The 13104-nt window shown below is 35.1% G+C and overlaps 1 protein-coding gene across 9 annotated transcripts in view; it reads right to left on the minus strand.

Moving 5' to 3' along the window:
* The window catches only part of Phc3 (polyhomeotic homolog 3), a 66205-nt gene that overhangs the window by 37706 nt on the left and 15395 nt on the right, over positions 1-13104 (minus strand). For 7 of the 9 annotated variants that reach the window (XR_781874.3, XM_010632366.3, XM_010632362.3 and 4 more), the window contains exons 5-7: positions 10538-10696; positions 8736-8834; positions 1769-2015 (exon numbers count right to left, since the gene is read on the minus strand). Coding sequence is in view for 8 of the 9 variants with exons in the window: in XM_010632366.3 (XP_010630668.1) it covers positions 1769-2015; positions 8736-8834; positions 10538-10696 (505 nt within the window). In the remaining variant the exon portion in view is untranslated. The remainder of the gene's footprint in view (positions 1-1768; positions 2016-8735; positions 8835-10537; positions 10697-13104) is intronic. The other 2 variants (XM_010632363.3, XM_010632364.3) reach the window with 1 other exon arrangement.

The following is a 13104-nucleotide window of genomic DNA, read 5'->3' on the forward strand; positions in this document are numbered from 1 at the left end:
ACACTCTGGAGTTATCAAGCCATACAGAGAGGAAAGACTGGGATACAGATGTTCATCAAAATGAAGCCCATCTATATAGACTATAAATGGGTTTACTAATTTATAACATTATATCAAAGCCTATAGTACTTCTCTAAGAATCAGATCCAAGAGTTCAACTAATGTGATACCTAATTAAAAGCTAATGAGAAAGTATTGTTATAATTTCCATAATTCAAATGGAAAAAACCTATTAATCCATCAAATATATATACTGCACACCTCTACCCTTTAAAATCAATTAAGTATACAAATAATTTAAAAAGAACAATATGAGCATAAAATGATACAAAAGTTCAAAGTGAGGTGTAATTCCTAACTATAGGAATCAGTGCCAAGATCCTGAGAGGCAGAGAAGCAGAGGATGTTGGCAATACTAACAGAGAAAACATGAAAAGAGAAATAGGTTTAAATTGGAAAAAAGCAGGTTTCAGTAACGTGAAACAAATCATTAAAAGTAAAACAGAGTCATAAAAGAATAGAAAGAAGATGCTTACCTGCCAAGGTTGTTGGAACAAAGAAAGATTTTTAATGAACGGTATGTGAAGTGCCTAGTTCAATACATCCCCCACACTTACACACACACACACAATATCATACTGGTGCAAAAACATATGCTGATATATTAAGGACAGAGGAGATCTAAGTATTCTTGAGAAGCAAAGGAAAAGAATCAACATAAGAAGACAAAAGAGGGCTGGGGATTTAGCTCAGTGGTTCGGTGGCCTGCCTTGACCAGAGTTCAATCCCCGGTTCAAAAAAAAGAAGAAAAAAGATACTACAATAACTACTAAAGTCAGAACCAAGTAAAAGAAAAAAAGAGTGGAATCAATGACATTAGCAAATGGTACTAAGAAGAAATCAGATGCTGGACATGGTGACACACATCTGTAATCCCATCTATATGGGAAGCAGTGGCAGAAAAATCCCAAGTTTGAGGCCAGAAAGATCTTGTCTCAAAATAAAACTTTTAAGAAAGGGCTGAGAATATAGCTCAGCTATAGAGTGCTTGCCTATCATGCCCAAGGACCTGGGTTCAAATCACACCACACAGAGGAAAGCAGATCTTATCTTATTAAAAGTAAAGAAAGCTTAATCTTGACAAATTCTATACAAGAGATGAGTAAGGATGGCCCCAACATTTTCAATACATATAAAACCATAGGCAAAGTACCTGAGGAAGGAAGAAAAAGCACAGGTGGACCTGAAAGCTTAATAATATAACTGATTCCCTGACATCTTCCTCAGATGCTATCAGAAATGAGAAAAACAACATAGTAAGCAATATAATTTTCTGTATTTGCATAATTCTTATTTTTAGAAAGTGACAAATTCTTCCCACTGATGACTTTAAACAAATATATAAACTTGGTTTTTTTTAAACAAGTTTCTTCATTTGTTCCACTATAACATTAAATAAACTATAGGTAAATAGTATTTTAAAGCTAAAAGGTTTATCAATATAAAGAAACAAGCATATAATGAAATGTTAATCAAACAACAAAAAAACACCTGTTTTATTGTTATAATTTGTTTTAGCTACTAGGCTTTTAAAATCTCATTTTTCATGCCACATAGGGAGATGTTCTTTTTTTTAACTTATGAAATTCACATTTTAACATACTTTTGAAAAGTCATTCATGTTCAAATAGAAGACATCCTCTGTTTTGCTCTAACTGCTAAGAAAATGAATAATACAACTATTTTCAACAAGTTTTATTTATCCCACCTGGTGCTATTAACTGATGAATACTTGATGTCCGGGTGACAGCTGTGCTTCGTGATTCCAGACTTGGACTCTCTCCTTTCTTATTACATTCTGGAGAAGGATCTCGTTGGCTGACTTTAGAACTGGTCACTGTTGTTTTATTATGACAAATTGTCAATGACTGAGTTTGACTAGTGCTTTTTGGTGGACCATTCTGTGAGCTAGATAACACACCCAACTTCTGGCTGCGTAATGTTAAATTCTGAACCTAAGAATCACATAACAGAAAATAAGGATGAAAACAAATGGTTTTAGTTGATATGGTAATCATTATAATTATTATAAAAATATGACAATATAGTTATAATATTATACTGTTCACCTGTAAAACTCCTAGCACTTAAAATAACTGATTAATCCTGAAGAATGGGAAAATTACTATTCTAAGTGTCCCTCTTAAATAGGTGGGAACTTTAAAAAAGATGGAAGGGGCAAAGACAAGGCAGGGATGGGGTAAGGACAGGAGCGAGAAAAGGTGGGAGGAGAGGAAAGGATGAATCATGAAGAACTAAAAGAAAACAAAATGAGTATATGTATGTGTGTGTTGAGGCAGAGAGAGAGAGATCACAAATGGATTATGAATATGAGAAAAATTACTTAGCAACACAAGGAATTAAAATTGACTAGCTTTACCTATAGAGATTGCAAGGGAACACTAATCTTTTAAGAAAAAATTAATTCATCAAATCACCTGTCTCACTGTAATACTTATGAAAGGCATTTTTAGAAAACTTCTAAAATCTAATTAAATTTTGTTGTTACTGAACACTCATTGTCTTTGAGAACTAGTTCTCATTAACTGAAAAAACATGCATGCATGGTCTTGAAATGGTTTTGTGCAATGAATGGCTCCTGGCTATATCTGGGACTACTGTAAATCCTCTATAAGTGAATGGGGCAAGGATTATCCCAACTACTTTCATCTGAGATGTAAAACATTTCTAAACAGCAAGGCCAATAAAGCTTCACCAAAAGCTGCCTAAATTCTTGTTTATCTGGAATAAATGTACCAAATATATGTGTAGCTAACACAGGCTCTGGGAAGGAAATTGAAATGAAAAAAGATCCCAAAGTAAAAAAGGAAATAATACACTGCTGCTTTATAATTGTTCTTCAGTTTATGTATATTTTGTGGCTACAGTTACTTTTTTTTTTTTGGTTTTTTGAGACAGGGTCTCACTATGTTGTGAGACTGACCTGGAACTCACTATGTAGCCCAGGCTGGTCTTGAACCCACATCAATCCTCCTGCCTCATCCTCCCGAGTGCTGGGATGACAGGCATGAGCCACCATGCCCAGCTACAGTTACATCATTAACTGATGCTCAAAGGTTGTACTTTCTCTGTCCAAGTAAGTGCCAAATGTATAATATTCAGTCACTACCAGGTACTTCATAAATAAATGTTCACATCAGGCAAATCAAAGTTTTAATCATTTCAATTTAAGAATTTTCTACATGGTACCATATGGAGCATCTTCTGTGATTTTTCTCAAATATTTTGCATCAGTACAAACACAAATGACCAATACATTATTAAAGTTTAATAAAAAATAAAATGTATTAAAAGACATTTCTCAGATTGCTACTCAAAGCCCTCCATAATCTTAGCCAAAGATCACTTTGTACACCACTTTCCATTCCTCCAGCCCCCCAGTTCTCACTCTTGCCAAAACTGTTTCATACCTTGCACTTACTTCATTTGGAGCTCCTGCTCAAGATGCTCTTAACTATATGTCATTATTCCTCAAAGCTATCTCCTGAAGTCTAATTTATTCTTTCAGCTCCAATGAAATACCACTCGTCCTCCCAGAAAACACTCCCAAAGTCTTTGGTTAGAAAAGAGTTCCCACCAGGCATGGTGGCTCACGCCTGTAATCCCAGCACTCGGGAGGCTGAGGCAGGAGGATTGCTGTGAGTTCAAGACCAGCCTGGGCTACATAGTGAGTTCCAGGTCAGTCTCAACTACATAGTGAAACACTTTCTCAAAAGAACCAAAAAAATTTTTTAAAAAATGAAAAGAGTTTCCAACTCCCAGAAGGACTTTTTCCATAGAATTTGCGTCATACTGGCCTACAGCACAATGACCTTGCTTTAGAATTACAAATGTATGTGCCTATAAGACTGAGATTCTGTTTCAAAGGCTCGCACATCTCATATTTATTTCTGTGAGCCCCAACATTCAGTTCTACAAACATATTTGAAGCTTCACAAGTCTGCAATATTCTCCTATTATCTGATTTTGAAATATATATTATATGTGTTTTTAGTGGGTACTAAATTCTATTTATGGTTTCTTTGGTTAACATTAAAATCTATTCACATTAAAAAGAACTCAACAATTATCTGAATGAAGGCACATTAAAATCTCCCAAAAGAGATATTCAATACAGAATTTAACATTTGCCATGAATGATCTTCAGACTACATAACAGTCTGTTACAATAGTAAAGAATAGTTTACAAAAAGTAAACAATCTGAAAACTAGAAAGCATCCCTTCAAATATTTAAAAACATATTCACAGTAAAGATTTGATATAATGAACCCTAAAACCCAAACCATATCCATTTCTATAGAATACTACAGAATTTCTAATTTTCCTGTTGTTTTCTGAGATTCTGAAAGATGTATGTCTGCATGTATATGTGATGTATATTATTTATATGACTATGTAAATTTTAGAATATAACTATGTCTGTGGTCATCTCAGCTTAAATTTTGACACTGTTTTAATAAATCCCAACTATGTGAACTGTGCTGCCAAAGTATATTACAAAGTGAGTTTACCTGATAAGAGATCATATATTCAATGTCCTTAACACAGCCTCAAATTTGAGGAAACAAAATTCATCTTTTCTAAACTAAAGAACATTAAGGTACTCTTTTACCCAATTTTCATTTCACCTAAGCCTTTCCCATGGTCAAATTGTAGAAACTTCCTTACTTTCAAACAAATCTACATTTTGCATGAGGTATTTTTGCTAATTTCACAGTTCATATTTTAAAGTTGAGCCCCCAATGCCAAAGTACTCTCACATTGGTTATTTAACATGAATCAAACAAGTACTACAGAAATTATCAGAGCATTGCTTCTCTGCAGATGAAGAAACGATGAGGCAATGTAACAGTAGTGACAGTACAGCTCAGTTTCTAGCTTATAAATCCCAAAGGCTAATTTTTCCTCAGTCTAACAGCATTCCCTAGTTACCCTAGACATGTAAGATTTATTACTCTTCTATAAAAATACTTTTTATATTCTTTGGTATATTTCTGGAAATCTTTTTCCCTCATTTTCACATAATGAGAAGAATGGCTGGAGTTTTTTGTTTTGTTTTGTTTTGTTTTTTTGGGTTTTTTGAGATAGGGTCTCACTATGTAGTTGAGACTGACCTGAAACTCACTATGTAGCCCAGGTTGGTCTCGAACTCACAGCGATCCTCCTGCCTCAGCCTCCCAAGTGCTGGGATTACAGGTATGTGCCACCACACCCAGCTTGGAATATTTAAAACAATAAAATAAGGGTAAGACATTCCAATTTCTTTTGGACTGTTTTACAATATGCTATAAAAACTTTTTAGTCCTGAGAAATAATTAACTGTTACACTGACTTCTGTAGTTTAAAGACTTTGAAAATAAAACTTCAAATTTGGTGTTTTTCAATTACAAATATTTTTTAAATTGCAAACATAGTTTTAAAAATCAACAAATTAGAACAGAAATGTTTCAAAACTAATAGTCCCAAACTTGAAGTTACCCCTACAGTCACAAGGCATTAGCATCACCTATCACTTGCCAGCCTCATTCACTGCAAGGGAAAACACTGGTAGGGAGATTCTGTAGCATTTGGGGTAGACTATCATCTTCTTTGGCTTTGAGATGTACCCAAGGCACTGATGGGCCACAGTTCTATGTGTGTCTGGGTGGGTCTTGGAGGCATGGCCTTGGGGATCTATGAACCTTTACCCTTTTGGTCATGGCATTCTTCTCCGGGCCCCAGGCACCATAAACTAAGCAGTGTTGCTGCACTACGTCCTTCTGCTATGATGTCTCTCTGGAGCCAGCCCATCAGGGATTGAAACCAAGAGCAAATTATTCAGGTTGTGAGTGTCCGGTATTGTGTCTTAGCAACGTTAACAGATTACCAACGGTCAACCCATTCCTCTAGTTCCTCGGAAATCCATCCTTAAACTGAGATCATCATAGAACCACATACATAGACCACAACGAAGTAGACACTGAAGACCACTTTTACAAACTGACTATATTACCTTAAAGATGTTTTCTTCATGAAAACTCATAAGCAAACCATGCTTTAGAAAGGATATAAGAAATGTTTTATTTTCCTAAGCAACTCATTTATTTTGCCTTGGAAACTGTAAATCCTTTAAATGGCTGTGTTTCTCTTCACTACAGCTACTCGAAAGCCATTAATCAAACTTGTGACTTTTCAGACAACGTAGAACAAAAATAGTAATTAGTAGCACGTGCTATCTTATTATATGGCAGGAACTATGCTAAGTCCTTTTCCATTATTGTCTCATTTATTCTTTACAACAACTTTGAGCTGAGGGTTAAGTAGTATAGTAATAAAAACAATTAACAGTGAGTGCTATCTGTGACTCTGTCAAGGAATTATGGAAGGGTTACAGAGAAAGTTAAGAGAAACCTAAATTCAACTGATCAGCATCTTATACACTAATACATGAAAATTAGCATTTATGACTAAATACGAGACATTCTATGAAAAATACCATATAATGTTATTACTAATTTATTTTTACCAAATGATTGAGATATTAAATGAAAAATAAAAGAGGGCAAAGGGCTGGGAATTTAGCTCAGTGGTTCCACCACCTGCTTTGCAAGTGTAAGGTCCCAAGTTCGATCCCCATACCAAAAAATAAAATAAATAAATAAATAAAAATAAAAAGGTCAAAAATGATCTAGTAAATATATCAATTTCTAGATGCAGTCTAAACAGTAATCTGATTTTTTCACTACGGATAGTTTTGCCTATTCTAGAGTATCACATAAATGGAATGACAGAAGATAGACTCTATTTGTCTAGTGTCTCTGCTAAACATGTTTCTGAGATGTTCTGTAGTGTACTGTTTTACTTCTGAATATACCACAATTTGTTTATCAGCATTTAAATTTGTTTTCAGCATTTAAAGGACATTTCATTGTTTCAAGCGTGGATGTCGTTGCTGAGACAAAATACTCGACACCCAAAGTTAAAGGAAGAAAGTTTATTTTGGCTCAGTGTGTAGAGGTTTCAGTACCTAGTCGGCTAGCTCCACAGTAGGGTGCCATGGCAGATGGGCACCTCAGAGGAGAACAGTTCATGGCAAGCAGGAGGCAAGCAGCAAGAGACAAACTACAAGTAACTAACAGCAAGCCCCTTTCTTTCCCTTATATTGTATACAGGCTACATGTCCTCAGGACAGATAGTACTCACACCCTTAATCCTAGCATTGCACCATGAATCAATCACAAACTCTAGATCCAACCACCTCTAAACAAGCCCTACCTATGACCAAATGAGGCTTTGGGGGAATATCTAAATACAAGCCAGAACAGTGGAGCTATTCTGAACTGAACTGCTATGAATATTTGTCTACATGGCTTTACACAGATGTGTATTTTGATATCCTTCAAGGTAAATACTCAGCAGTAGAGCTTCTAGGTCACATAGTAAGTGTATATTTAACTTTATAAGGAATTGTAAGATTTTTCTAGTTGTACCATTTTATACTCTCACCACAAAGGCTCCACATTCTTACAAATACAGTATTATGAGTCTTCTTTAATTCAGCCATTCTAGTGTACGGTGATGTTCATTTTACTTTTGATTTGCATTTCTTTTTTTTTTTTTGAGACAGGGTCTCACTCTGTAATTCAGGGTGGCCTCAACCTCATGCAACCCTCCTGCTTCAGCCTCCTGAGTGCTAGGATTACAAGCATGTGCCACTACATCTCAGCTCATTGGTTTGCATCTCTGTAATGATTTATGGTATTTGTTGAGGTGCTTATTGGCCTTTTTTATATTGTCATTTGTCTAGTCTCTCTTCAAATTTTTCCCTATTTTTAACTGGTATGCTTATGGTAATATTAAATGAAGTATTATAATCATACTATATATATTCTCGGTATAAGTTTATTGTCAGAATATTTTTCCTTAGCCTGTGGCCTGCTTGTTCAATTTGTAATGGTATCTTTTAAAGAACAGTTTTTAATTTTTATAAAATCCAATATGTCATTTTTTTTCTCTTATGGGTAATGCTGTTTTGTGTCCTAAGGAGCCTTGCCTACCCTAGAGTTGCAAAGATATATTCCTGTTTTCTTCCAGAACTTTAATAGTTTTGCTTTTACCTTTAGATCCACAATTTACTTCTAATTTATTTTTATGAATGGTATGATGAGAAAGTTCAAGTTTATTTTCTCCATATACCAAATAAAAATCTACTATACTTAACTTTTTAATTTAAAATTTGCTCAATTTTGTGTCAAAATAAAGCTTTCCTTCAAAAAAATATTTTTTGCCCAATTTAATTCACCATCCACCTGACTTATTTATTATCGTTTGCAAAGCAATCCACACACCAAAAAAACACATCTCACACAGTACGAGAAATCTGCTCTAAAATAAAACTAAAAATACAATGTCATTAGTAAAACCTTCATTAAACTTAACATTCGTTTATATGTCTTTATGTGGACATCAACCTAAATATCTGTGTTTAACTGTATTATAATTCTATAAAGCAAAAATATTTTTTTTAAGTCTCATTGTATTTTACAAAATTTTTATTTGAAATGCATGAAAAAGAGTTCTAGGGCCATCAGTCACTGAAATATAAATACAATGCTTATCTTTAACCTGAAGACCCAGACCTCAGTTACCACATTATGAAGCTAGACAAGCTCACCTGAGTAGCTGCAGACTGACAGGAAGATGACGATGACGACGAGACAACAGGAATGTCAGACTGTACAGCAGCCACAGTGGTAGCGGGTGTGAAAATCAGCTGTACAGACAGAAAAGCAAAAAAAAAAAAAAAAAAAAAAAACTGTGACAGAAAGACAATGCAGTTTAGGGCTGCATCCTAAGCAAAAAACATTTTACATGACAAAGAAGTTTCTGATAAGAGAGAATTCAAAAAAAAAAAAATAAGACAAAAGAACATGTCCCACACACAATGTATAGCAAGCAAGAGAGACTGAAATCTGTGACAGAAAGACAATGCAGTTTAGGGCTGCATCCTAAGCAAAAAACATTTTACATGACAAAGAAGTTTCTGATAAGAGAGAATTCAAAAAATCATAAACAGTTCTGAAACATCTCAGGATTCTAATGAGTAGAAAAATAAATCAATCCTTCAAGAAGGTCCCACACACAATGTATAGCAAGCAAGAGAGACTGAAATCTGTGACAGAAAGACAATGCAGTTTAGGGCTGCATCCTAAGCAAAAAACATTTTACATGACAAAGAAGTTTCTGATAAGAGAGAATTCAAAAAATCATAAACAGTTCTGAAACATCTCAGGATTCTAATGAGTAGAAAAATAAATCAATCCTTCAAGAAGAAAACATACTTTGGTAATATGAAATGCTCAGGCCCAATTTAAGTCCTAAATAAGCTATTATACTTGAAGCTCTCCCAGCTCAAAACTACTGTCTTAGTATTCTTAAAAATAAAGAGCTAAAAATAGAAAACCACAGTCACTATTTTGCGGCACAAATTAAATTGCAGTGAAAAACATGGAAAGAAAAACACCAAAAAGTCTCTTCAGTCATCTTCAATGCAAGGGTAAATACACTGCACAATATATTACGTATCTCTCAGCTTCAAAAGCACTAGAAGACAAACTTAGGATAAATAACCTACTCAGGCTAAATAACCAAACCAACATTCATATACTTAAAAAAACAAAATGCATAAAAACACAACCTTATAGACTGTGAGATGGGAATAATCAAAGCTACGAATTATGCATCAAATATCAGGAATGCCAATCCAGATATTATGACATAGTCACAGGATATAAATTCTAATAGTTAATAACTAAGTTTTTAACATTTCTCACTATTCTGTCAAATCTAAGATATCAAAAGTATACAATATTATGCTGAACTATAAGTGCTACTGTAACTGTAACATAAATCAATTGTAACATATACTTCAACTTCAGAGATGTTAAAATGTAGGAGGAAAAAGGTGTTTGGGGGTTATCTTTACAGTACTTGGCAGAAGCTACCCCTTGACCATGCTAGGCAAGTGCTCTACCACTGAGCTATATCTCCAGCCTCCTTTTATTATTTTTATTTTGAGACAAGGTCTCACTAAATTGCCCAAATTGGCCTTGAGCTTGCAGTCTTCCTGATTCAAGCTCCCAAGTAGCATGGATTACAGGCACAAATCAACCTACCTGACTTGAAAAAAGGCTTTGAAATTGATACAACTTAATATTAAAAAATAATCCTTTTATGTTACAGAATCTCTATTAGTTTCCAAAGGTGGATTATTAATATTTACCAAGAAGGCCTACTGATTCAAAATAGAATTGCTCATGACATTCATAAATGTACAAGAGGTGAGCATATACACACACAAAAAAAAACTATCAAATATTTCTTAAGTATTTCTTTATGTCTCAGTGTACCTAACAAGAAATATTTTGATCATTTACATCCTTACACACTGAAAAACTTTGGTACTTCTTATCTTACCATTTGAGCTCGGAGATACATTTGAGCTTGGCTTGCCGTTAGGGTAGGGGAGGTACTCCCTAGTAACATAGTCTGTTGGGTAATACTGCCGCTGGTAGAACTGGAAGCCTGGGAACGGCTTATTAACTGCGCAGGTGTAGGAGAAGTGGAGAGGTTGATCTAAGGAAGAAAACATATCAGGTCATAGGCTTCCATTTCTTCCCTCCATGTTACTGAATATCACCAAACTGCAATTAGGCAATCAATAATATAAACTGTGGTTAAGGATCCAAAAGGAAGACCTTTATCTTTGAGAGACCTCCTCACTTTGGGCAATTTTCACATATGAAAATAACTGCATGCACTGGCTTTTTTTTTGTATTGGGGATTGAACTCGGGACCTTGTGCTTGTGAGGCAGGCAACAGAACCACTCAGCTAATCCCTGGCCCCTGCCTTGGTTATTTTAAAAGAAATCCACAAATGTTTCAATCAGATTTCTAGTATCTTAAAGCATCACTTCTACTACTTCCCAAAAATTAGAGCTAGATTTCCATTATTTTAAATTCCACATAACTTAAAATTTCTAATCAATAGTTTATACTGTTTGTCAATCAATAGTTTATATTATTTTGTCATACTTTCATATTTTGAGGACTTTCTGAACTGAACAAAAATTAAAACACAGATAATTCATTCATATACATAAAACATAAAAGTGACATGCTAACTTAAAAGCTCCGTAGCAGAAGAAAATACAATTGCTACATATCACAGATAGAAAAATTCTGAATACTGGCTACAAAATTAAAGCATAAACAGTAGGTGAAAGTTTAAAATTCTGTTTAAGAATAAAATAACGTGTGGTCAATCTTGAGAAGAACACATAAGAAACTAGTAATTGAGAAGAACACATAAGAAACTGGGGTGGGTTGAGTACAAGAACAGGGCAAAGATACATATAGCCTTTTTCACTCTTCCCATTTCAGATTGTGTGCATGTATCATCCTTTTTAAAAAATAAATAATATTTTCAAAAAGAGACTAATATAGGGCCAGGGATTTAGCTCAATGGTGTTGAATCTTCCTAATAAGCGTAAAGTCCTAAGTTCAATCCCCAGTACCCCCAAAAAAGACTAATATAATCCAACCTCAAAGCCTTTTTATGAAACAAAGCAGGAAAAAACTACGGAATAGTTTATTAGATGTATGATTCAAGCAAAAAGGCAGACTGGACTAATATTCATCCATGTGCTCAAATACACTCATTGAAATGCCAGCTTAATATGAAAAATTAGAACAAATAATTAAATTCAAAAAGGATGAAAGGAGAGGGAAATTCCTAGATGCCAGAAAGGGAAAAACTCAAACCAGAGATGTAAGCTCCAGCTGACATCAAAGCAGTCTATAGGGTAGGGCCTACACAGACAGAAATGCCCAGGAAAACACTAGATGTTAAATTCACATTTTGAGACAAATTCCTGAAAGGGGCTGCTCGGTATATGAAAGGAATGTGAAAAAGAGCTCCACTCACACACTTGTTGAGAATCAGTAAGAAAGTTTACATCTCCCTCGTTGATACTGTGTGAACAGAGTGAGATGCCTATAAAAATCAAACTCCAGACCTGGGCCACAGAAGGGCATAGAATCCAAATTTAGACTTCCTGCAAGGTTCCATAACCCATCCCAAAACAGTTTCTAGTTATAGCATAAAAATAACAAAGATGAAAAAAGGTAGAAGAACACTTTTACATTATCTATGTCACTGCTTCTTCAATCCCAGGCAACATCGCACAGAAAAAGATATCATCTGCTTAGCGGAAGGAGAGGAAAGTAAGCTTAGGACTCTGTCTTGAACTCCAATACTGGGCCTTCCAGAGTAAAAATCCAGCATCAGACAGACTCTCACAGCCTCATTCCACACTTGTACCCATGGACAGTCTTTCTGATCCCCTGGCACCAAATGGGAATGCATAATCCCTAGGAAATGGACTTGCATTCTAGCCCATATCCTGCCAATTACTGCAAAGGGCTTGAGTTCCATACAAACTCAGCAGCAGCCATATCCAAGTAGACATGGGCTTTAGTTGCCCCCAACCCCAGTCCTCCCACCTCCTCCACTGGATCAGCCTGAATGGTCACACAAATCCAGTTCAGGAATTATCAGCCTCACCTTCACTAGTCATGGCAATCCTAGGCTTAAGGCCCCCACAAGACTGCATCAGCTGCAATGGTCACAGACTCAGGAAATGCTGTTGAAGAACATTCACCTAATTCTTCAACATACAGGCATAGAGGAACAACCACAAGGATCAAGAAGAATCAGGGAAACATCACATCATCAAATGGAGAAAAGGTTCCAATGACCGATCCTAATAAAATGGAGATAACTGCCTGACAAAGAATTCAAAGTAATTGTTTTAAGAAAGTTTTTCCAAACTTGAAAAATACAGAAATTTATCACAGAAATTTAATACAGATAAAATATTTTTTTAAAAAAATTAAACACATATCTTGGAGATAAAAAATACAATGAATGAAATTTGTGTGTGTGTGTGTGTGTGTGTGTGTGTGTGTGTGTGTGTGTGTGT

This window comes from Fukomys damarensis, unplaced genomic scaffold (genome assembly GCF_012274545.1).
Source record: "Fukomys damarensis isolate Sample0158 unplaced genomic scaffold, DMR_v1.0_HiC HiC_scaffold_12, whole genome shotgun sequence".
Taxonomy (NCBI): domain Eukaryota; kingdom Metazoa; phylum Chordata; class Mammalia; order Rodentia; family Bathyergidae; genus Fukomys; species Fukomys damarensis.